The sequence below is a fragment of the Cucurbita maxima genome, unplaced genomic scaffold (assembly GCF_002738345.1).
Source record: "Cucurbita maxima cultivar Rimu unplaced genomic scaffold, Cmax_1.0 Cma_Scf00001, whole genome shotgun sequence".
NCBI classification, from domain to species: domain Eukaryota; kingdom Viridiplantae; phylum Streptophyta; class Magnoliopsida; order Cucurbitales; family Cucurbitaceae; genus Cucurbita; species Cucurbita maxima.
Window position 1 is genome coordinate 2,732,795 of NW_019272017.1, and position 24,654 is coordinate 2,757,448.

General features: G+C 36.0%; 4 protein-coding genes across 15 annotated transcripts; 3 read left to right on the top strand and 1 right to left on the bottom strand.

Annotated features, from left to right (window-relative positions):
• The first annotated feature begins 3,498 nt into the window (after window positions 1–3,498).
• On the top strand, window positions 3,499–7,932 carry LOC111478760 (eukaryotic translation initiation factor 3 subunit C-like). Of its 2 annotated transcripts, none has more exons than XM_023123205.1 (4): window positions 3,499–3,645; window positions 3,752–3,817; window positions 3,966–5,771; window positions 6,787–7,932. In XM_023123205.1, the coding sequence occupies exons 2-4, from the start codon at window positions 3,794–3,796 to the stop codon at window positions 7,762–7,764; spliced, it is 2,808 nt and encodes a 935-aa protein (XP_022978973.1). In that variant the 5' UTR covers window positions 3,499–3,645; window positions 3,752–3,793; the 3' UTR covers window positions 7,765–7,932. The 2 variants fall into 2 exon arrangements, with proteins under 2 accessions (XP_022978973.1, XP_022978981.1); XM_023123213.1 differs by having other exon boundaries at window positions 3,501–3,645; window positions 3,761–3,817.
• A 316-nt stretch (window positions 7,933–8,248) lies between these two features.
• On the bottom strand, window positions 8,249–11,570 carry LOC111479149 (dnaJ homolog subfamily C member 2-like). 7 transcript variants are annotated; one of them, XM_023123695.1, is made up of 2 exons: window positions 11,430–11,570; window positions 8,249–10,624 (listed from the first exon to the last, which is right to left on the bottom strand). In XM_023123695.1, the coding sequence occupies exon 2, from the start codon at window positions 10,558–10,560 to the stop codon at window positions 8,617–8,619; it is 1,944 nt and encodes a 647-aa protein (XP_022979463.1). In that variant the 5' UTR covers window positions 10,561–10,624; window positions 11,430–11,570; the 3' UTR covers window positions 8,249–8,616. The 7 variants fall into 7 exon arrangements, with proteins under 7 accessions (XP_022979463.1, XP_022979445.1, XP_022979455.1 ...); XM_023123677.1 differs by having other exon boundaries at window positions 8,249–10,639; XM_023123687.1 differs by having other exon boundaries at window positions 11,420–11,570.
• A 1,574-nt stretch (window positions 11,571–13,144) lies between these two features.
• LOC111480067 (magnesium transporter MRS2-4-like) lies at window positions 13,145–19,012 on the top strand. Its single transcript, XM_023125016.1, has 5 exons — window positions 13,145–13,326; window positions 13,627–14,215; window positions 14,718–15,175; window positions 18,165–18,446; window positions 18,560–19,012. Exons 2-5 carry the CDS (start codon window positions 13,858–13,860, stop codon window positions 18,836–18,838), a joined length of 1,377 nt encoding a protein of 458 aa, XP_022980784.1. The 5' UTR covers window positions 13,145–13,326; window positions 13,627–13,857; the 3' UTR covers window positions 18,839–19,012.
• A 966-nt stretch (window positions 19,013–19,978) lies between these two features.
• On the top strand, window positions 19,979–24,065 carry LOC111480298 (uncharacterized protein At4g06598-like). 5 transcript variants are annotated; one of them, XM_023125271.1, is made up of 5 exons: window positions 19,979–20,193; window positions 21,020–21,765; window positions 22,222–22,297; window positions 22,384–22,510; window positions 23,333–24,065. In XM_023125271.1, the coding sequence occupies exons 2-5, from the start codon at window positions 21,047–21,049 to the stop codon at window positions 23,530–23,532; spliced, it is 1,122 nt and encodes a 373-aa protein (XP_022981039.1). In that variant the 5' UTR covers window positions 19,979–20,193; window positions 21,020–21,046; the 3' UTR covers window positions 23,533–24,065. The 5 variants fall into 5 exon arrangements, with proteins under 5 accessions (XP_022981039.1, XP_022981048.1, XP_022981031.1 ...); XM_023125280.1 differs by having other exon boundaries at window positions 19,979–20,108; XM_023125263.1 differs by lacking the exon at window positions 19,979–20,193 and adding an exon at window positions 20,202–20,545.
• Window positions 24,066–24,654: the final 589 nt, after the last annotated feature.

Consider the following 24,654-nt stretch of genomic DNA (forward strand, 5'->3'; position numbering starts at 1 on the left):
TCGTATCCTTAGCCATTGAACATCCTGGGAGTCATGTTCTAAAAGTCTTTGTTTGTTATTAAAATGATTTAATCTTGATGATTAAACAAAACAATTGGCAGCTTGACTCCGGGTCGCCCGCTTCGGTTTTAATCCTTTCAAAAATTTTCATTTATTTTTGTGGGAGTCGGAGTGGAATTTCTAGGAAGAATTTGTAAGGATAAGTTCGTGAGAAAAAAGAATTTTAATATTACGACTTAAATATACATAAGATGGAGTCGGGATTGAATATGGGTTCGATCCCATTTAGTCAATGGAGTGAAATTTCTTTCCAATTCTTCTCTCGATCACTCTCCTTCCGAGTAATGGATCTAAGTTCAAATTCTGACCTTGAGCCCACTGCGGGTAGATATTGTCCAGTTTTGCCTGATAGGTATTCACGTCAGCCTCGCAGTTTAAAAACACGTAGAGAAGTTTTCACACTCTTATAGGAATATTTCGTTCTCGTCTTCAACCAATATGGGATCTCACAATCCACCCCGTTGGAGATCCAACGTCCTCGTTAGCACACCGCTCAGTGGCTGGCTCTAATACAATTTATAATAGCTCAAGTTTATAGCTAGCAGATATTATCTGTCTGTTACATATCGTTATCAATCTCACGGTTTTACAATGTGTCAGTTAAGGAGGGGTTTCCATACCCTTATAAGAAATGTTTTGTTCTTCTCTCCAACTAATGTGGGATCTCACAATCCATCCCTTGGAGACCCAACGTCCTTGTTGACACACAGTCTAGTGACGGGCTCTAATACAATTTATAATAGCTCAAGTCTACCTCTAGTAGATATTATCCGCACGTTACATATCGTTCTCAGTCTCACGATTTCAAAACGCATCAACTAGAGAGAGGTTTCCACACCCTTAAAATGAATGTTTTGTTCTTCTCTCCAACCAACATGGGAATCTCACATCTACACTCATTTGAAGTGGGTCTCAACGAGTTAAATAAACATTTCTACTTCTAAATTGTTCTTACGAATCGTTCAAACTCCGAACAATATCAATAAAATAAAATAAAAACACATGAAATAACAAGAAGCACGAAGGTGCACGTTATAGAAGTTTGGTTTTTTTTTTAAGATTTGGGGTTTGAATTGGTGGAAATATGCATCAAAGTTTAATAATAATATTGGCATGTGGATATCAACTTAGCAGCCTGGTTTCCGCGTTGATATCATCTTACCATTCCCTCTCCTTCTCTTTCTCAGCTTGACTTAACCCAATAGCTACCAAAAGTCATAGGGAGAGTTTAACAATTCCTTTCACATTACAATAATACTTTATTCCGTTTGACTATTTTAAATATAAACTAAACCCTAAACGCCTTCGTTCGTTCGTTCGATCGATCCGAATACCGTTTACGAGTAAAATTCAGCTCATCAATCAACCAAAATCCAACCCATTTAAAATAACACTTTAATATGAGTTATAGTCTTGGTTTTTTTTTTCACTTTAGTCCCTCGAGTTTAAAAAGTTTCAAGATAGTCCTTTACGCTTCACGTTTTTTTATAACATATGCTATACCTTAAAATTTTAGAAATTTTCGGGGGTGAAATTAATTATTATTATTATTATTTTTATCAAAATCTTTAAAATCTAGAGGTTGAATTAGAAACGAGATATATTATAATGTTTTTTTTTAAAATTAAAATTTTAAAATATAAGAAATTTAAATTTAGTGACCTAACTAAAAAAAATACTCAAACATTAGGGACCAAAATATATATTTATTCGAGAAAATATATTCTTGGATTACTCCGAACGTCTTGTGTCTAATGTTATTAAGATTTCAATGACACCTCATTTTTATTTAATTACGTTTTAACTTATTTTATAAGAAATAATCTTTAAATGATTTTTTTATACAATAAGGATAAAAGAGAGAATTTTAAAATATTAAATATAATAATACTCGTTCTTTAATTAATTTTCATTAATAATTGTTCTATAAAAATTATTTACGAGAGTTTTATTAAATTATAATTTTAAAAATCATAGAGTAAATTTTAATTTTTTTTTATAAATAATAAATTTTCTCCTTAATTAAATTACAAGTTTTTCAGAAATTTTTTAATTAATTAATTAATTTTTAATAAACGAGTTTTCCGGAGTTGACCCTAATTTAATGCTTGAAATTTACATTATTAAAACAAATCCATTTGTAATTAATTATTAATCACCCATTTATCTTAAATTGTCTAATTAATATGCCATCGGACGGCCAGAAATATTCAATATATTTTAAAATCTACCTTAAAATACACTTTTTCACGTTTCTATTTTTTATTATATTTTTTTAATTAAAAAAAAACATGTTTTGAATCATTACATATAATAATATTTTCTAAAAACATAAATTTCTCAATTTATTTAGAAAATCAATAATTTAAATAAATAATTAATATAAGAAAATGTTAAATCGGGCACAGTCGAGACTTTATTAGGTTATAGGTGTGTACCTTTACACACCCACATATGCTCGACTTGAGATGGGCTTTCGAGTCTTTTGGCTTGACAACTTTTTTAATTTGGGCTAATCTTGCTCGAGGTCATGTATAATCCCCGTTTGATCTTTGGGTAAGTCTAATTATCCCAGTTTACTCATACACAGTAATTTCACACGCCCAAACTAAGATGTGTAGCTTTGTGCTATATGCACGATGTAATTTGTCATACCCATAGTAGGATTCTAAAATTTAGTTTTGTTTTGAAATTAATTCACCATTTCAATTTGATCAACAAATAAATTTAAAAAAAAATGAATTCATTTTAAAATAATTAGAAAAAAAATCATTCTTTTTTTTTTACTAAGGTCGACCTGAAGGGAACCTTCGCTAGCTGCAACAATGCACCTCGACTCGACATTATTATTTTAGTAAAACCTTAAGTCTTAACAATTACTTTTATATTCTAATTTGTCGCTCCGAGCTTCTTAGGCCCGAGTCATGATTATGGACTTTGACACTGTGCTTAGCTTGGGTGAGACCGAAACTAAGCTTATAAAGTTTTCCTAAGCGACGTGCATGTTTGAGACATGTTCCGATAGAGTTTGGATCACTTCGATTGACAATCTTGGACAAAGACGAGGGATATATCGAGTTGTTGGCCTTGATTTAAATTAATTTGAGCTCAAACGGGCTCGTGTCATAAAAATTTATGAATTTATTACAAGTTTTTTAAAGTTTAGATAATAAACTGATAATTATTATTTTTATATAAAAATATACTAATTATTGTTTAATATTTATAATTTCTATTTATTAGTCTCTTATTTATTAACATTTTTTAATTTATTCTATAATTCTAGAATTTCCAAAAAAAAAATATTTTTTAGACCAAAATATTACATTAAAATTTAGTTAATTACATCAAATCACCATAATTTAATTAAAATTGTAATTCAAATAACGATAAATACGAATAAAATAAAATAAAATAAAATAAAATAAAATAAAAAAAAAAAACCCTAATTGGCGTTTCTCCCATTCTCCCTCTGTGAGTTTACAGGACCCATCCCCACCTGACATTTCCTTTCTCTTGCCGGCGCTCGTCTCTACAGCCACTGGTTATCTTCTCTAATTCAAAATTCGCAAAGGATTTTCAGAGGTATGTTCGTCTTTTTCTGGGATTCTTCTTCGTTTCTTCTGCAGTTTTCCAATCCATACGATTTTACTCTGTTGGTTTTTTTTTTTTTCTCTGTTTTACGATTCAGTTTTTGTAGATTCGTGCTCTGTAATTGAATTTGCGAGAGAGAATGGCTTCTCGTTTCTGGTCCCAGGTATTGCGTTCGGTCTAAACTTTCATGTCATTAATATATGGGTTCTGATTTGAGTGGAACTAGTGAGGCCATTTTATCGTCTAAGTCCACTGACGTAATGTGGATTTGTAATTCATTATTTTTCTTTGTTTATGATTTTTTTAAACAGGGTGGTGGTAGTGGTAGTGATTCTGAAGCGGAGAAGAGTGACTATGATGAAGAGATTGACGACCTACAAGCTGATCCTAGCTCCCAAGCGAATAGAAGCAGATATCTGCAAGGGAATGCCAGTGACAGTGACGATTCTGATAAAGATAGACGTACTGTCAGGTCGGCTAAAGATAAGCGTTTTGAGGAGATGTCTGCTACTGTGGATCAGATGAAAAATGCAATGAAGATCAATGACTGGGTAAGCTTGCAGGAGAGTTTTGATAAAATAAATAAGCAGCTTGAGAAGGTCATGCGTGTTATGGAGTCCGAGAAGGTCCCAACTCTTTATATTAAAGCACTTGTGATGTTGGAGGACTTCCTAAATCAAGCCATGGCTAATAAGGAAGCTAAGAAGAAAATGAGCACTAGCAATGCTAAGGCCTTGAATTCAATGAAACAGAAGCTAAAGAAGAACAATAAGCAATATGAAGAGTTAATTACTAAGTGTAGGGAGAATCCTGAGGTTGAGGAAGAAAAGGATGATGAGATGGAAACGGAGGATGATGATGATGATGATGATGATTCTGTAATTGAGGGGGACCCTACTAAAATTTTGTCAGGATCAGAAGATGAAGAGGACGACGAAGAAGACCAAGAGGAGCCCGATGGCCCTTGGGTGAAACAGTTGAGCAAACGGGATAAGCTCATTGATAAGCAGTTTATGAAGGATCCGAGAGAGATCACATGGGACACTGTGAACAAGAAATTTAAGGAGGTTGTGGCTGCCCGGGGTAGGAAGGGAACTGGAAGATTTGAGCAGGTTGAGCAGCTTACGTTCTTAACAAGAGTTGCCAAGACCCCTGCACAGAAGCTTGAGATTTTGTTCAGTGTTATATCTGCTCAATTTGATGTTAATCCAGGTCTCAGTGGGCACATGCCTATCAATGTGTGGAAGAAGTGTGTGCAAAATATGCTTTCTATTATTGACATTCTTATGCAGAATTCTAACATTGTGGTGGATGATATGGTTGAACCTGATGAGAACGAGAGCCAGAAGCCAGCAGACTATGAGGGCACAATTCGTGTTTGGGGAAACTTGGTTGCTTTTGTTGAGAGGATTGACACTGAGTTTTTTAAGAGCTTGCAGTGTATTGATCCACATACACGTGAGTATGTTGAAAGACTCAGAGATGAGCCAATGTTTATGGTTCTTGCTCAGAATGTCCAAGAATATTTGGAACGAACTGGGGATTACAAAGCAGCTTCAAAAGTTGCCTTGAGACGTGTCGAACTGATCTATTACAAACCACAAGAGGTTTATGATGCCATGAGAAAGCTCGCAGAGCTGTCCGAAGATGGAGCTAGTGGAGATGCTAGTGAGGAGGCTAAAGTTGCAGAAGAGATTAGGGGCCCTGCTGCATTTATTGTCACGCCGGAGGTTGTACCTCGTGTACCCACCTTTCCAGAGAGTAGTAGATCTTTTATGGACATTCTGGTGACCCTTATATACCAATATGGAGACGAGCGCACTAAAGCACGAGCTATGCTCTGTGATATTTACCACCATGCGCTCTTTGATGAATTTTATATTTCTAGTGACTTGTTACTGATGAGTCACTTACAGGATAGTATTCAACACTTGGACATTTCAACACAGATCCTTTTCAATAGGGCAATGGCTCAACTTGGTCTATGTGGATTTCGGGTTGGCCTGATTAGTGAAGCACATGCCTGCCTTTCAGAATTATATTCTGGTGGGAGGGTGAGGGAATTGCTTGCACAAGGTGTCTCACAAAGCCGATATTATGAAAAGACTCCAGAGCAGGTATTGTTCCTTGATTCCATCTTAGACTAATGTATTGATGCATGTATAGTGTATATGCTGTCCAGATGCCTGTGCTTCAAGTAGCATGTGTGTTTTCTTTAAAAGAAAATAAAGTTTATTAGAAAGATAGTATCTACTAATATATAACACTTGGTAGGTGCTTGTATGATTCTTTTACCCTGCAGTACAAACGTGGGATTTATGGATCTCATTTATTTGTGCAACCAATTTGATTTGTTTTGTGGGATAAAAATCTGACACCAAAATGGCTTATGGATTAGTTGTGGCCTTTCTGCTACATTTGTTTTAGATTAAATGTGCAATAGTTTGCGGCTTGGTAAAGTATAATTTTCCCTTCACTAGGTACTTCATAGTTTTAGTATTGGACTAGATGCCTTCTATACACGAGATTTGTCTTGAAAAGCTCCTTTAGTTTTTTGGAGGGATCTCTATTTTCCTGCTCCTAGGCTGTCTTCCTTTTCCTTTTTTCCTTTTTTTTTCCCTTAAAAAAAAAAGCGAGCAGATGTTCATGTGGCTGGATAAGATGTGTTCTTGTTAGTGATGAAAATGAAAGGAGAGTTCAATAGTTTATAATCTACAGGCTCATTTTTTGGTCAAGGTTAAGCGTGCGTAGTTTGTTCCTAGTAGTTGAGAGCTTTAGTCATACCCTGTTAGGTGTCTAACATAATGTGCTTTTATCTTAAGATTTAGCCTCTAATTTCATCGTGTTCCTCCTTTTTTGTAGAATAACTTCACAAATTTGACTCGTCTCCTTGTTTATTCTGGTATTTTTATGTAAAATAATTGTTTGGCAACAAACTTCAATTGAGCTTTTAGTTACAGCATTGATCTGCTGATGCCTGTTTCCATTGTTTATTGAATTAGTCTAGCCAGATTAGCGATCGATCTATTATTAAATGAAATTAAAAGTAGCTTTATGCTCCACTAATATTATACTTCAGCGCTTGTATTTTACAAAATTGTTTATTTGTTTGTTTTCCATAATCAATTTCAGGAAAGGCTTGAAAGGAGGAGGCAGATGCCATACCACATGCACATAAATCTTGAGCTCCTGGAGGCTGTGCATTTAATATGTGCTATGCTGCTGGAAGTTCCCAACCTGGCAGGCAGTGTTCATGATGCAAAGCGCAAGGTTATTAGCAAGAACTTTAGAAGGTTACTGGAGGTGAGTGAGAGACAAACGTTCACTGGTCCTCCCGAGAATGTCAGAGATCATGTAATGGCTGCTACCAGAGCACTTCGCAAGGGCGATTTCCAGAAAGCTTTTGATGTCATTGCATCTTTAGCTGTATGGAAGCTACTTAGAAATTGTGATGATGTGCTGGAAATGGTTAAAGTAAAGATCAAGGTGGAAGCTCTGAGGACGTACCTTCAAACGTACTCTTCCTCATATGATTCTCTGAGTTTGGACCAGCTGACTCGAATGTTCGACATCGCAGAGGGTCAAACACACAGTATTGTTAGCAAGATGATGATAAATGAGGAGCTCCATGCAAGTTGGGACCAGCCAAGTGGATGTGTCATCTTTCATGATGTTGCGCTCACCCGGTTACAGGGCTTGGCGTTCCAGTTGGCAAATAAGCTGTCTATCCTTGCTGAAACTAATGAGAGGGCAGTGGAGGCAAGAATAGGAGGAGTAGATTTACCGATGAGGCGAAGAGACAACCAAGAGTATGCTGCCGGAGCTGTAGGTGGTGGTAGCAGGTGGCCAGACAATCAAGGAAGGCAAGGTGGCGGTAGTTCGCGTGCAGGGTATAGCAATGGAGGGCGTGGCGAAGGTGGGGGTGGCGGATATGGTAGAGACCGGACGGGTCAGTCACGAGGAGGCAATGCAGGAGGATATCAAAGCACCCGTTATCAAGACGCTGCATATAGATTGGGGAGGAGTGCTTATCAGTCTGGTTCTGTCCGAGGATCCCAGATGGGTGCTTCAGCTCGCATGGTCAGTCTCAACAAAGGGGTTATTGCTTAAAGAAAAACTACCGCTGTACGTGGGGACACTTCCTTGGAGAACTTCACCAATTTCGCTTTAGGCTATTTTTGAACTGAGATATCGGAAGGAGTTTTGTATCCCTTTCTTTGACCTTTTTGATATAGAGCACCCACAGTTTGCATTGTTTCAATAATACGTATAACGCTACGTGCCAAGTTTTTAAAAGTTCTAGGACTTCTAAAAAACATTTTTTACGATGCTGTTCAAATTTAGTTTCGACATTTCAAAAAAATTAAAAAGAAAGTGTTCATTCTTCTTCCTTAGGTCAGTGTCAAATTGTTATTGGGATAGACGTAAAATTGATGAATTTCAAGCTGAAAGAAATTGAATTCGTTCAAAATCCAACTAGTTTGATATCAAATTGTAGGAATGAAAAATAAATTCATCCCTAGGTTTATTTTTCATTTTTCATTGCATCAAGATTAACACTCAAATCTAAAGTTTATTTATTTTTAGTATTCCATTGGCAATTGTTAAATTAAATTTTAGTGCATAACACAACACAATGAAAAACGCTAGCTAGATGGGCTAGCTCACAATGACTCTACATGAATCGTTTCAGACAACATAAGAAAAAGAAATACAAAACTCTTCCGCATACGCGATACTCTATCTCTTCAGGGAATTCCAAGTTACTAACTAGAAGGCATTAGACTATGATAAAATTTCATAAAAATAGAAACCCCTATGTAAAAGTTAAAATAATAAGCTGACCTCGTGAAGAATCAATCGGTTGGATATCCAGATGAACCCTTTTCGATATAAATAAATCTGAAAACAATTTCTCCTTAAAAGACCACTTTTGCCACCATAAGAAAGAAACCTCAGTAACTAAGCAGCAGCATTCTTTTTGTTTCTGAAGCTCTCCTTCATTGATGTGATTTTTTTCTTGCATTGGTTCACTGTCTTCCCAGGAACGGCGGCTGCAACCCTCTCCCATCGCTGGCTGGTCTCCTTTGGGAATGTTTTCAGAGCTTGGACTAGTGCTCTTTCTTGTACAGCTGACCAATCATCTTGATCTGAACTAGAGGATACTCCATTTGCAGATGAATCGTTAGGAGTTTGGTTGTTTACATTTTGGCTTGAAGACGTGTCAAGATTACCGTTAGTTGCTGGATTGTCTTCAGGTTTTTGAGAGGACGAACCTACTAATTCTTCTCTAGTTGAAAGTGGAGATGCAATGGACTGCGCTGGTTTCCTTTTCTCAAGAAATGAGTCAAAAGCTTTCGAAGAGTCGGGCTTCTGTAAGAGGATCGTTTTGGTTGCCTTCAAAATTTCTTCCACAGATCTTTTTGTGCCAATGTACTCTGAGATAACCTCCCATCTACGAGAAGTTCCTTTAGGATATTTCTGCATTCCTTTCCTTAAGAGCTCGATTTCATCTTTACTCCAAGGCCTCTCCTTCTTCGGAAGGCTGCTGCTTAATGGGGCCCCAGCATTAGCAGATGTAAAACCATTCTGGTGTCCTGTTTTCTTGCCTTCTGGTTGCTTTCTCTCCGAATAACTGCATTCCTGTGCGTCTTTGAGAACTTTGGCAAGCTCCATTCCTGTTTTTCCTTCCATTTTATCACAAATACTTCTCAGCTGCTCAATGTCAAGAGATGAACAGAGATTTTCTACATCTTCCTCAGAAAGATCAAGCAAAGACTGAGATACAATAGGCCCAGAAAGCGTTCTAAGACGAGTCCGTTCTTTGCGCAGGAGTTTCTTCTCTCTCTCTTTCACCTTTTTCTGTTGTTGAGCCACTTCTGCTGCTCGTCTATCCTCCTCCTCCTTCCTTCGTTTCTGATCTTCAGCAAGCCTAATAGCTTCCTCTTCCTGTAACTTCTTTGCCAAAAATTTTGCTTCCTTCTTCCTCTGCTTTTGAGCTTTCTCTTCCTCCTTCCTTCTTTGTATTCTAGGGTCTCTTTTGTAAGCATTATCTACTAGAGTACGAATCCTAGCATATTCTTCCTTTCTAGCCTTTTCTGAAAGTTTAGCATTCTGCCTCTCCATCCACCTCTTGTGGTCCCGAGACTCTGCTTGCTCAAGATCAAATTCATCAGTGTGTGGGAACTCCCTCCAACTTTTAAAGCTATACCAAAAGTTATAGAAATCATCAACTTCTTTCAATGGTGTTTTATCATCACCCAATGATGGAATAGATTGGTTTACAGACCAACGCCCATTCCTCATAAAAGCTGGACCAAACACCTTAAAGAAATCTTGCGGAGCACAATCAGTTGGAACCTCATCATCAAACTCGTCTGTTGAGTCATAAATTCTTCTTTTGACAGGATCAATTAAGACTTCATACGCTTCTTGAATCAATTTAAAATGAGTTTCTATTTCATCCTTCTTTGCTTGTTTTGCAGCTTCAGTTTCCTCGGCAAGAAGAAGTGCAGCTTGTTTGTCAGGATGATACTTCAAAGCAGTTTCACGATAACTTTTTCTTATCTGTTCCTCTGTGGCTAGATATCTCAAATTGCTCAAACCCAACAATGCATAATGATCTTGTTGGGTGGATCCACCAGATTTCTTTTTACCTTTGCTACTATATGAATCAAATGATGGAGCATATTTCTGTTCTGCATCATCAGACGTCTGCTCATTGTCATCACTCACTTCCTCATCCTCACAACCAAGGAGTTTGAGGGCAGCATTATGGAAGGCATGGCCAGCAGGTTCGTACTTAAAAGCCTTAATTGGAAGACAATTTGAGGAAACATAAATCGGCTGTCCATCTACAATCTCGTCTGAATAGGTTAGAAGACGCAAATTGGCAAGGACAGTCATGGCATCAAAAGAATCCACTGGACCAAGATGATATTCTGTGAAAAATTTCCTCAATTTGTCGGAACTTTGTACCTCCAAACTGCACAAGCAAAAAACATCAAAAATAAATTCTAACAAAAATAAAAAACCAAACAGAAGGCATACAAAATGCACAAACAGTGCTAAGGTTCTATGGTAGGAAACCAAACATTCATTGAAAAATATGAAAAAAAAAGAAAGTACAAAAAAAAAAATACAAACAAACAATCGCAAGGAACTCCAAGAAGGGACTCCAATCCAATTGAATTAAACCAAGATCATAATTACTCAAAGGCCTAAAGACGATCCTCACAAGGAGACATTAGACCTCACCACCTCCTCACAAAGAACGCTTCCTATCTTTAAATCCTATTGTTTTCCTTGAGCCAGACACCCCGCAAGATAGCCCACAAGATGGTGAAGATTCTAGCATGCCATAGCCACATTCACGAGTAACTTAGCCTAAACAGTGCTAGGGTTGGATTCAGGGAAGCAAGAAACTCAAGAAGAATGCAGTTTTAAGATATCAGCAGGATGCAGACCAACACCGTTCCAAACAAAACCACTCAACGTCTTCAAAGTTCAATCCACATATTCGCTACTACATCAAGAATCATTGAAAACCCTAACCTCCTCGCCATCCTCTCGTAACGTGCAACAATGACAACAGTCAGAATCGATAGACTAAAAATCGCTTCGTTCGGTACATTTAAAAAGATACGAAAACCAAATCAAACAGAACTACAAGACCGAATTCGAAAGAAGACGAATCATCATACCAAACAAACAAACAAACAAACAAAAAGATGAAAACACGAAAAAAAGAGAAATTTAGACGGACCTAAACTTACGGAGACAGAAAGAAATTAATAAAGATTCACCGGATGATGAAAGCTGATGAAGAGCTCGCCGAGCTCGATCCGTCGGCAGAAATAGATTTCCGGTAACCCTCCTTTCGTTCGCTAATCTCTTCGGCCTAAAACTGCAGCCCTCAGGTTGTCAGGTATTTATAGGGCTAAATCTTGCAGTCTACCTCAAGTTTCTCCCCGTTTTAATTTTGAATAAATAACTCTCATGAATTATATTTAGAAAATTAGCCTTATTTTTTCCCTAAAATATCGCCTCTTTATAAGGATTTTTTTTTTTCTGTCAAAAGAAGAATATATATTTTTTATTTTCTTTCTTTCTATTGTTTTTTTCAAAATATATAAATAAATAAATAAATATATATATATATATATATATATATAAGCAGTAGTTGAATTATTGATGAAACCGAAATAGCTATTAATTTCTGATTAGTGTCAACTAAATTAAATTCTTTTAATTAAAAAAATAAACAATTCTACGTAACCCGACTAAATTAATATAAATATTCATGAACTATAAACTTTTAATAAATTAAAAAAAAACCCTTAATTTTTTAAATATTTAATTAATACCTTAAACTTAAAATTTTTAAAATACCTACAATTAGTATTATATTTTAAAAAATAGTATTAATACATTTTATAAATATAAAAAAATTAATTTTTTTTTACGGTCAACAATATTTTTAAACTTAAAAGTTAGAGTGTATTTTTTAAATATTTTAACATTTTTAAGCATATTTTTAAAACAAAACAAGTATTAACAATCTTGGTCCAAAATTAATAATAAATATATTTATTAGATTTTTTTTATTTTAGCCACGTGATTAAATGTAAAATGAAAAATTATTATTTAAAATAGTTAGTTGATTTTTAATTAAAATAATCAAAGTTTATTATTATATCATAAAATGGAAAAAATCTATAAGTTTTTAGATATTGTTTAATATGTAATCATTATTTCCATATATACAATCATTATTTCCTCTTCATCTTGTTTTATTATTATACCTTAATTTGATTTTGTTTGGAATTATGTTTTTTTAAATTTTGTCCATATTCGAAAATACTTAATTATTATAAATGCCTTTTAAAAAATAGTTTAAATTATAATTTTAAAAATTAGAGTTTCATTAAAACCATATAAAAAATATATATGTCTAAAACGGCTTTAAACAATTGCATTAAAAACTATGTAATTTTTTTAAAAATTATATAAAATTGTAAATGAATGTGATGAAGCGATCACGAGCTCCAATGGTAGTTGAGGATTAGATTGATAGCAACAACGACATCAAATGTATCAAACCTAGAACGACACAAGAATGAGATGTGTGGGATTCTACGTCGGATAGAGAGAGAAACGAAACATTGTTTATAAACGTGTGGAAACTTTTCCTTAATAGACACGTTTTAAAACCGTGCGGCTGACGACAATACGTAACGAGCCGAAGCAAAAAAACATCTGCTGACAGTGGATTTGAGCTGTTATAAGATGATTGGTAGTCGAGACATGCGCATAAGCACGGTTGTGAAAGTAGTTACTCGCTTTACACGATCACTAGTAGATTGTTTTGGAAGAATTGTTGGATGTTCACTGTGAAATTATTAAAATACTATTTTGACACTCACATGTTCATTATATTTTAGTAACATTTAAATAATGAGTTTTCAAATTGACATTTTACTTATGAATTTGGAAGATTTTGGTCTGTTCGTCAAAGTTTATGTATGTATTTTTTTTTTAATTTTCAATCTAATAATTTTCATAAGCTTAATTTCGTCTGGAACTAAAGTAATCCTTTCGATTTCATTCCGATTCCGATTCTTAAATCGCCTCCGTGGCCTCTCTGTCTGCGTTTTCCGTTCTTCTGCTAAGGTTTGCCTAATTACTTCGTTCCTATTGTGTTCTATTGAATCTGCTATTTATGCGTTTGTCTTCAGTGATTGGTTTGTATATTATTGAAATCCCTTTTTGTGTCGTCGTTTTCTGATTTGCTATCGTCTCTGAAATCAGTCGTCGGTTTCGATTATTGCATGTCCGTCAGCGTCAGATTTCCGTAAATTTCTGGGGTTTTTCTGTCTTATTTGCACTCAAATTCGCTTCTCATTATTTGCAAATTTTTATGAAGTAGAAGTGTAGTTGCTTAATGAAGTTGTAAACGTATTTTGAAAATAGGAGGAACTGACAGAGAGGTGGAGTTAGGCTATTGGTGGAGGCGGTGTAGGTTATTGTTGTAGGCTGAGGTGAAAAGTGGGGCAGCAATAAGACTGCGAGGTCACATAGTTGACGAATTTGGCGGCACCTTGTTATAGTCCGTTCACAGTTCGGAAGAGAGAGAACTGAAGAACTTGGGAATTTTAGGGTGTTTGGCACAGTGAAGAGGAAGGGGGTGGCGAGCGAGAGAAAATGGGCAAAGGGCCATTTTCTTTTCGCCGGAGTAATAGTCGTCGCCGCCCTAAGAAGGCAGCTCAGTCGACACCGTTGTTGTCGCCTCAGACACCTCTGCCGATTGACGTCAGTTCTCCTCCCATTAACAATAATGGTAGCAGCTTGGTCGGTGGTGGCGGTGGTGGTGGTGGTGGTGGGGCTGTGGGAAAGGTGAAGAAGAAGGCTGGAGGAGCGAAGCTGTGGATGCGTCTCGACAGATGGGGGCAGTCGGAGCTTTTAGAGTGGGACAAGAGCGCAATAATCCGGCGTGCTGCAATTCCGGCTCGGGATTTGAGGATTCTTGGTCCTGTTTTCTCCCACTCCTCCAACATACTCGGTAAATTTTGATTTTACGCTGCAACCAGTTTTAGGAACTATATATTTACTCGTTAGAAGTGCCGTTTTGTGCCTATCCTTGTCTCTTGTAACAGATTTTGGAAATCGTAGCAATTACTTGTAACGAGGGATTTTCTTTCTAAGATAAAAGAAAGTATACTTTTAGTTGGTTTTGTTTTCTTCAATTAAGAGAGACATGGGGAGAAAAGCTAGATTCATGAGATAAGGCCGTGTGCAATTGTTTTGATATTCAATCTCTTCAATTAGTCTGTTCATGTTCATTGTTCGTCATAAGAAACCATCAACAAGGAGTAACATTTTAAGTTGTTTCTTATCATGTGTGTACATATTTCATTGATTTTCCTGCTCATGTTTTCCACATTTCTTTTTCCAAGTTTAAATTTGGGGAACCATGAAGCTAGGGTTGTAGTTGATAATTCACGAATGTTCATAGCCATGTGAAACCTAGAATTCTTTCTGAGTTCTCTTTGGTATTCTTGCAGCAAGGGAAAAGGCCATGGTTGTTAACTTAGAGTTCATAAAAGCTATAGTTACTGCTGAAGAAGTCCTACTATTTGACCCTCTTCGCCAAGAGGTTATTCCATTTGTGGATCAGCTAAGGAAACTACTTGCTACGAAGAGTTCATCTCAGGGCCATGGAGATGGAGCTGTGGATGAACGTGAAAATGATGTGAATGTTTCAAGTGGAGGAAAGTGGTTGCCAGTCTCCGAAGCTGCTGAAGCTGCTGAAGGTGTGCAGTATGAGCTCCCATTTGAGTTTCAGGTTCTGGAAAATGCGTTGGAGGTTGTATGTATGTATTTAGATTCCAGTGTGGAAGACCTTGAGAAAGATGCTTATCCAGTCCTTGATGAACTGGCTAGGAATGTCAGCACCAAGAATTTAGAACGTGTGAGGAGCTTGAAAAGTAATCTTACCCGTATTCTTGCACGCGTTCAAAAGGTGTGCCCAAATCCGTTCTTTCTACAAACTTTTTTAAAATACTTATTATTTTTGTTTTCCGTTGCCATATTTTGCTCATTTTTAATTAATTATGTTCTGCTTGAAGTAGTTTTTTTTTTTTTTTTTTTTTAGGTAGAACTAACTGTGGGTTTTAATATATTACTATTTATTATTATTATTTTATCACCCCATGTATGCTTGTGTAATGAAAATGCAATTAGACTTGGTGAAAGAAAAACGTTGATATGTGCAAATGTTTGAGGATTTGTGCTTACCATGGCGGGAATCCAAGGAGCTTGTTTTTGGGAAGCTTGTCTTGGATAAAATTTAGAATAAACTTTTTGTCTAGAAAATAGTGTTTTTCTCTTAACTGGGAAGGCTGATGCTAATTCGATCAATGTGGAGAGGGATCCCTAACTATTTATTGTCGATCGATCTTTAGGTTTTGGTTCTGGTGAGTAAGTTTATTGATAGAACGATGAAAAATTTCTTTTGGGAAGGGATTGACAAGGGGGAGGGTTGCACTTTGGTCAAGTGGGAAGTGGTTATGAAGCCGGTGGATCTAGGAGAATTAGATATTGGGAGCTTGAGGTTACCTAACAAGACTTCTCTGGCTTAGTGGTTGTGGCGCTTCTTCCTAGACCTTGACACGCTATGACATAGGGTGATTGTGAGCAAGTATGACCAGTATTTTTCGAGTGGATTGAGGGTGGTGGTTCTATGAACCTTAGAAAAAACCTCTAGAAAACTATTTATTCGGGATTTCCTTCTTTCTCACAGCTTATTCGTTGTTCAGTTGGGAAAGGTTTAAAAATATATTTTAGGGAGGATTTTTTGGGTTGGGGAAACCTTTGTGCGTTTTGTTTCTATGTTTATACCATATTTTGGACTAAAGGTTGCATTTGGTGGTCTAGGTGTTACTCTTCATCTTCACTTTTAGGCTTCTGACGTCCATTGATTGACAGAGAGATGACAAATGTTTTGGGTCTTCTTTCTATCCTATGAAACTTTCGGGTGTTCCCAGAGCGAAGAGATATTCGTATCTTGTTCCCTTATCCTTCTGGAGGGTTCTCTTGCCATTCCTTCTCCCATATTTTGTCTATCTCTTTTCCCTCCTTGGTTGCCTCTATCTTCTCCCTTCCTGGTTGCCTTTATATTCTCCTAATTCCAAAGAAAGTTAAGGTTTTTGAATGGTAGATTTTACTGGGAGAGCGAATGCCTTGGATCATGTCCAAAGACATTCTTTCTTTGTGTTGTTTTCAGAATGATGCATTCTCTGCTTGGAGTGAGAGAAACTGATTTTATATCTTTGTACCGGTGTGAAGCTCTCGTTGGGAGAGTTCCAAGCCTCTGGAAAGGTTGGAGAATATATTGTTTCTGTCTTGCTGAACTCATCCGTCCTAGTCTAATTCTCTTGAACTATAGTCCTGTAACAATTTTTGTCTTGGGCAATGTTTTTGTACAGCTCTGCGGATAAGTAACAAGCTAATCACCTTAGAGTGTAAATTTTATATTCTTTCACAATACAAGACAAGATATACGACAAACAAACTTTTCATTGAAGAAATGAGAGACTAATGCTGGTAGTGAAAGAAAATAAAACAAACATTATGAAGGAAAAATAAAGGCATCTCAATTCAAACATATATCTTGTAAAAAAAAGCGAATTAAAAGCTTAGTAAGAAAACATAAAAAGCTTGGTGGATCTTTTGTTAGGTTGTCCTTTTGTATTCCCTTTGTATTCTTTCCTTTATTCTTGATACAATCTTTAGTTCTTTATCCAAAAAGAATAGGTCTTGGTATAGAGCACCCACACGCCCACCCCTCTTCTTTGGTAGATCATCTACTTGGTTGAATCTCTTGTTGCTGTTCTGTTTTAGGGTGAGTTTGGCATGCCTACTTGTTTAATCACGTTTTTAGAATTTCTTTTTTTTAGTTCTTTTCATTAAAGTGATTTTAATTTGAAGACTTGTATGTTTGGTTATATCTTCTTAAAAGTAATTTTAATTCCAATTTTGTTTGGCTGCACAAAGTGATTCTATGAATATTAAGTTTTTAAAGATCATTGTCTTTCTTCTTTAATTTATAATTGGCATTCCTTTTTGTGGTTATTTCATTTATCAATGAAATTTGTAATTTCTTTACAAAAAACAAATTACCATAAAGAGAAGTGAAGAAGAGAAGCTTTAAATTTGATGTTGATTTTGTAATTTCAGCATCATTTGGGTCTTGTTATATACATTTTGAAGAACTTTTATTACGAAAGGTTTTCTTTAATGTTTCTAAAGTGATGGATAGAGAATCACTTGTTTTGATTATTTTTTTGTTACCAAATACTCAAGATAGTAACTTAAAACCAGCATTCTTTAAGGAGGCGGGCGGAAAAAGGGAGAGAACTCTTCGGCCCGAGCCTCAAAAAGGTTCATTTGCATATACATACATTCTATGGATTCTTAGTTTTGGAGCTTAAAAAGCTCCATAAATAAATGCGAACACTCAAGAAATCCATCGGAAACTTGTACAATCGATGCCACAATGATAGCCAACTCAATTATCAAAGAAATAAGGAGAACTCTTCTGAACTCTTGCCATTTTGATATATGTACTTACTGGAAGGATTTTCTATAACTTTCTTTAGTGGCGTTTATTTTTTAGTTTAACACGTAGATGTAGAAATTTTAACTTCTGATCTTTACTTGGGTTCGAGTTGGCTTCTTTAGGCTAGCATTGAGACTTTTTTCTCACTTTTTTGTATTGTTTTTATCATTACTATTATTTCATAGAAAATGAAACTTGTGTCAATCAAGCGAAGAGAAGCAGAGAACAAGTAGTGGGATTTACAAAAATGGATCCCAGTTAGCATATATCATCAAACTATCATACTCTCCCTTTTTGTATATTTCATTGATTTAATGAAATGCAATTTAAATCTTATCCAAAAGGAAAACCAAAAGAAAGAACTAAATACTCATAGCTTTTATGATGGCAGGTGCGTGACGAGATAGAGCATCTATTAGATGATAATGAAGATATGGCACAACTATATTTGACAAGGAAATGGATGCAGAATCAACAATCTGATGCTTTGCTGGGAGGTCTGGCTTCCAACAGCACCACTGCCATCGTTCCCCATCTTCGTCGACTTAGTTCCACCCGGAGCGGAAGTATGGTGACCAGCAATCTTCTTGATGATAATGATGTAGAGGATCTGGAAATGTTACTCGAGGCATATTTTATGCAGTTAGATGGGACTCGTAACAGGATATTATCGGTGAGAGCTTCGACTTATCATTGATTAAATTCCTTCTCTATAGTTGTGCCATAATCTAGACAGGTCAGAGTCGAGTTTTAAGGCGTATGTTATTCTCATTTTTATACGTGCAGGTTAGGGAATACATCGATGACACCGAGGACTATGTCAATATTCAACTTGATAACCAACGAAATGAACTCATTCAGTTTCAGTTGACACTGACCATTGCTTCATTTGCCATAGCCATTGAAACCTTAATTGCCGGGTTGTTTGGCATGAACATCCATTGTACATTGTACGATCGGGAGGGGATATTCGAGTACTTCGTCGGAGGTACTTCAGTAGGTTGTTTGTTGATTTTTGTACTTATTTTCGGGTATGCTAAATGGAAGAAGCTTCTCGGTTCATGATTTCACCTTGTTCAGCATGTTGAGCTGTTGTTTTATATCTGCAAAATAAATACTTGTATGCTTATGAATCAATAATTTACACAGCGTACCATAAGCTGATATTTCCAAGTCTTGAGTTTGTGCATACAAACATACTGCAATGTTATGAGAATTATTTCACCATTTATTTTCTAAGTACTTGATGCACTTCGTTATTATATCCTTGTGTTTAAATATTGGTCCCTTCGCTTGCTTTGAACTCTCGACCAATAGGTTTAAGCAGTGATTTCACGAGATTAGTTTTCAAAGTTAGTCAAGCTCAACTACTTTAAGCGAGGCTGATCCCATGGCTAAGATAGTCGCTCTAGAAGTTGTGCAGTAGCTTTAAGCGAGGCTAATCCCATGGCCAAGATAGTCGCTCTAGAAGTCGTGCAGTAGCTTTTGGCTTTGTCTGCGAATCCTACTAGTTTCTGGGGCCGTTCAACTCCTGTCAAAACTCAACTTCAATCAACTATCGGGGTGAGTACTCGAACTCGATAAGAAGAAACAAAATCAGAGCTTATGGGTACAAAGAGATCCAACTTTATTTAGTTGTTTCCTCCAACTTTGGCACATGGAATCTACAAATCTTTATTTTCTTATTATATTAAATATATATATATTCTTCTTTTGGAATTGCATTGCACGTACATAATTATTCTTTTATTTTTCAGAAATAGTTTTTTTTTTTTCAAAGCACGTGGGAACTTGAAAAAAAAAATAAAAATGACTCGAAGGAGAGCTTTGAACTTATGGAAAGAAATATATTTGTAACGTTTTAATCTAAATTTTGACTTCAACACGAGTCTTCTTATGATATTTTGTTTTCACTCACATGCTTCTTAAAAAAAGAGATTGAATTAGTATTTATAAATTTAATTAAAAAATACAAAATGGTTAAAAAAAACTTTCATTTTGAAATTTGGATAAAGAATTTAAAGTAGTTAAAAAAGGAAAAAAATTTAGTTGAATTTTGAAGATAATTATAAAAATTGAAATAAAATAAATGGATTTGGCAGCAAAAAAAAAAAGAAAAAAAAAAGAAAAAAGAGCTGGAAAATGATAATTTATACATCTTTTTTTATTACTTTTAATTATTCTAATTAAAATTTTCAATTCAGGTCTCCTGCCACTTAATTTCAGTCTCAGACTTGGGAGAAAAGAGGAGAGAGAGGGAGAGAGAGAGAGAGAGGGAAGCTCAGCATCTTGAGAGGTGGGGGTGGAATTTGGAAATACAAACCCTAGAAAGAAGGTGAATTTTGAAATCATTTTCGCTTTAATTTCATTCCTTTTTTGCGTTACTCTTCAAAGATCTTCGTTCTTCCGTCGCCACCAAGGTTAATTTCTCCCTCTCTCTCTCTCTCTCTCTTCTGTTTTTCTTCTGTTTCTACATGACAGGAATTATTTCCCATTTTCCCGCTTGCATTTTATTGAATTTGTTCTGATTTTTTTTCGCCTTTTATTCGCCTCCTTTCTCGTCCTCCCTTCCAATCTTGATTCTTTTTTCTTTGTTTGTCTTCTTCATTTTTCTCATCGCTGGAATTGTTTTTCAATTCGTTTTAATTTTTAATGCATCATTCTGGTTTTATTATGGTTGCTGAGAAAATGTGGTTGGGAATTCAACTGGGAGGATTTTACATCTTTCTCTCCAGAATCATCAGATGTTACTATTTAGATGAGAAGATAATGATCGGTATTAATCTTCTCTGCCTAGTTCTTACTTAACTAATGGGTAAGGGTAAATGGTTTTTTTATTTGGGACCTGCTGGCAGGTGTGGTTGTGTAAGATTTTCGACTTTTATTTGATACTTTTTTTTTGGGTGGGTACCCTCAATTTATCATAGTTAGTGAACTTGTTGTTTCCAGCTTTTTGACTACTTGATGTTTTTCTGGCTGATCTGCTATCGAATGTCCTCTGTTTTTCAGTGCCACTTCGTGGCATAGTTCATGATTTCAGATAACTGGTTTGCATTCGAGCGAGCAACATGAATGTTCACATGGAAAAATGTTGATGAATTATGAATGTAACAAGTTATTCTTGCATATCAGCGAAGAATTTAATTATACATGCAGATGTTTTTTGGACTGCTCTTTTATTGCTTCTTAACCTTAATCTGTTGTCCATGTTTATCTGTTTCTGAGATATTTCTCATCATGTTACAGGAAAAGGAATTTCTCGAATTTCATACCATGGCAACTTCAAAAGGGTCATCCAACGTCAGAAATTTTATGAGTTCTGGAAAACATGCACTACTCCCTCCTAAAAGTCCTTTCCCTAGTGTTTCTCCATCATATACTGAATATGTTCCTAATACTGCAATTGGAGCAAAAGCTGTTCAGAGACCAAGAGATGATAACAGCTACCATCAAAGAACTTCTTCCGAAAGCTTTCTAATAGAGGAGCAGCCTTCTTGGCTTGAAGATCTTCTTAATGAGCCGGAGACCCCTGTTCGCAGAGTTGGTCATCGACGTTCATCAAGTGACTCCTTTGCATATACAGATTCTGCTAATGCTAATTTTGATAGTATCGTGCAAGAAGACTTCAAATATACAAATTCTATTCCTGGACACTCTTGGTTATCTCAAGAATTTGATCGTCAGAGAGATGCAAGGCATGCTTCATTTTATACTGAAGCGAATGTGACAAAGCAGAAGAATAGGGTGTGGGAATCATCTTTGTCTGCCATGAATAATCCCATGGCTCTTCGTTCTCCCAGGGAGAACATTGTTGTTCATACCTCGGGACCATTGATCCCTCCGCAGGAGGCAGATGGTTTGCTTTCTACAGCAAGTGAAAAACAGGATCCAACTGAGTCTGGTCCACACGATCCAAAAGTCTCTTCTGAAAGGAAAGACGTGTCTCATGGAAAATCATCCGGGTCGGATACAGAAAATAAACGTGCCAAACAGTATGTATATGATGTTTTGCTTTGTTTTAGTATTTTCATATATACCCTGGACTCAAAATTGGCTAACATCTAGACCTGCCGTGCTTGTTTTAATCGAATACGTCCAGCCTTATTATTATTTTTCCTGCTTACCACTTATTAACTGTATTTTAAGTTCTTTTAGGAATTTGTAATTCAATGGAAACTGTTATCTATGTTATTAAGTTTTTCATAAAACCCATGTCTTATTGGACATTATTTTATATGATATTTTATGGCTTTATTTTTATATTATGCATTTTTTAAATATTTTTAAAAAAATAATATTCTATATCAAATCTCCACACCTAGACTCTATTTCTGTCTTTGAACACTTATCATCGTCTCTAATCTTTCAACATGGTATGGGAGTAAACAATTTTATTGTAGTTCTACACTTTTCTTTTTTAATGCATAAACTGTTCTAGAATTATACAGGCAATTTGCTCAGCGTTCAAGGGTTCGGAAACTTCAATATATAGCTGAGCTTGAAAGGAAAGTACAAGCTTTGCAGGTCAGTATATGATGAAATTATGAATTAGTGGCTCCATGTAGTTGATGTAAAAGCTCAAAGAACACCTCAAATTTGTTATTCCATAGGCAGAGGGCTCTGACGTCTCAGCTGAGCTTGAATTTCTCAACCAGCAAAATATTATTCTTAGCATGGAGAACAAAGCCCTCAAGCAGCGGTTAGAGAGTTTAGCTCAAGAGCAGCTAATTAAATACTGTAAGCCCTTATTCACTAGATATCTCTCCCTTTCTGTATACTGATAGAGACATAGGTAGGGTAGGTTGGTAAATATGTATACATATATATATATGATAAGTAGGTTGATATTTTAACTTGTGATATATTTGGAAAAATTGTGTTTTAATCATGAACTATGGTATTTATATGCAAAAGAACTTCATGTTATTATTACATAGATCTTTTGACGAAACTATGATGGGCTAGAAATCGATTAAGGTAGGGATTTCTTCCAGGCGAATGATTGCTGGAGTTCTCTCTTTGAATAAGGAAACCGAGCAAGGAATTTCATTTCATGAGAAATAGATAAATAAAGTAAGGGTTATTAAAAATCAGTCCAATCCGAAATAATCTAAAATTAATAAACAAAAGCTCCCCCAATAGGCTTCCTTGAAAAATAATTACGATTAAAAAAGCTTAAATCAGATATTTAGAGCATTCCTTATTTGATCCTTGTATTTTAAATTATTTCATTTTAGTTCTTGTAGGGACGAGATGGTTCTACAAGAGAAGTACAGGGACACATTTAAAATATATTTTATTCTTATATATTATTAATATACTTACACATATTATGTTTTCTGAAATCGTAAGTGTATGGAAAGTTTTTGAATTGCATGCAGAAACAAGTAACTGATGAATTTTATAGAAACCTAAACTTCTGTGATCCAAACTTGATATTTTACTTTGTAGACAATTCCATGTTTTGAAAGAACACTTACCTGCCATGTTATGAGCAGTATGATATTCCCCTATCCCTTTTATTTCTACAAGAAAGCTAAAAGATGAAACTATATACAGTGGAGCAGGAAGTACTGGAGAGGGAGATTGGAAGGTTAAGAGCTGTGCATCAGCAGCAACAACCGCAACAACTACGACCTTCTTCTAGTCATCGGCGTACTTCAAGCAAAGACCTTGACAGTCAATTTGTGAATCTTTCTTTGAAGCAAAAGGATTCTGGTTCAAGTTGTGACCCAGTAACAGGTCCAGTACGCAGTTAGGTTTCATGTTTGACTTCACGTGTTGTGCCTGGGGACGTTCGCCAAATTGGTGAACGAAAATGATTGTCACTTCATGCAAGACAAGCTGATCGCTTCCAGTATTGGTACCTCTCTGTTTCTCTCAGGTCTCCTTTTAATTCTCTGCCGCTGTTTCTGCCTTTTCCTGGAGTTAACATCTTCATATGCATGCACCTGGTGGTCATTGCCGTTGTCTTGTTTGTTCAACATGAGGTGTGTGGCCTACCGGAGGTGGTATCTGTCTGTACTGTATGTCTAATCAATTATAATTTACACCACTTGTAAGCACCATTTTTTAACTTTCATCCAAAAAAGTTCCGCTCCCACAGTGTGAACATCTTCTGTGCTGTTTGGACATTCAGTACCTGTAATGCATCACGGTGAGAAATAATTACATGATTCCATTGAAATCTCTGATTTACGGATGGAATGCTTGCCTAATCTCTCTCCCTCCATGTACTTCAGACTTGTTTTAACCATTTTTATGGCTGAGATGATCGAAATATTTTGATGTTCGTCCCGATGGGGTATCGAGAAGTGTGGTAGAGAAGTTACTTAGCAGTACATTACTTCACAAGCCCCATCACATTGTGTCGCAGGTCTATGAGTGTGGCTATTATGACATTGTTGGCCCCATCAACGTAAACTAGTTTGGTGTTGTAATTTTATGTTGATTGCGGTTGTTTCGACATTCTATTCAAGAATTTTTTTTGGTTGGTTAAATTTATGCCGTTGGATGGTATCTTGGAACATTCACTCACAAATTGTTCCCACAGTGATACAGTGTCTTCTCCTTGCAGATCATTGACTTGACTTTAGCCTTGTGCTCCCAACTGTACCAGGTTTTTTCAGCACTCTTTTTTACGTTTATAATGAAATTTACTCTTATGTCTCATTTGTGTCTCATATCATCCATTTTAGCCCGGTACGTGTAGTTGTCAACCTCACAATTTTAAAATGTATCGGTTAGGGAAAGGTTTCCACACCCTTGTAAGGTTTCCACCCCTTGGGGGCCAGCGTCCTTGTTGGCACACCATTGCCCAACTTGATACCATTTGTAAACAGTCCAAAATCACCGTTAGCTCACCGTTTGCAGAAATTGTC

Excerpts from the sequence above, each read along its gene's own strand:
- LOC111480298 (XM_023125263.1), top strand. The coding sequence starts at position 20,426 with ATGCATCATTCTGGTTTTATTATGGTTGCTGAGAAAATGTGGTTGGGA. Across the intron at positions 20,546-21,019 it reads ATTTAGATGAGAAGATAATG|GAAAAGGAATTTCTCGAATT; the intron begins ATCGGTATTAAT and ends ATCATGTTACAG. Across the intron at positions 22,511-23,332 it reads AGAGCAGCTAATTAAATACT|TGGAGCAGGAAGTACTGGAG; the intron begins GTAAGCCCTTAT and ends AACTATATACAG.
- LOC111480067 (XM_023125016.1), top strand. The coding sequence starts at position 13,858 with ATGGGCAAAGGGCCATTTTCTTTTCGCCGGAGTAATAGTCGTCGCCGC. Across the intron at positions 14,216-14,717 it reads CCACTCCTCCAACATACTCG|CAAGGGAAAAGGCCATGGTT; the intron begins GTAAATTTTGAT and ends GTATTCTTGCAG. Across the intron at positions 15,176-18,164 it reads TTCTTGCACGCGTTCAAAAG|GTGCGTGACGAGATAGAGCA; the intron begins GTGTGCCCAAAT and ends TTATGATGGCAG.
- LOC111478760 (XM_023123205.1), top strand. The coding sequence starts at position 3,794 with ATGGCTTCTCGTTTCTGGTCCCAG. Across the intron at positions 3,818-3,965 it reads CTTCTCGTTTCTGGTCCCAG|GGTGGTGGTAGTGGTAGTGA; the intron begins GTATTGCGTTCG and ends TTTTTTAAACAG. Across the intron at positions 5,772-6,786 it reads ATGAAAAGACTCCAGAGCAG|GAAAGGCTTGAAAGGAGGAG; the intron begins GTATTGTTCCTT and ends AATCAATTTCAG.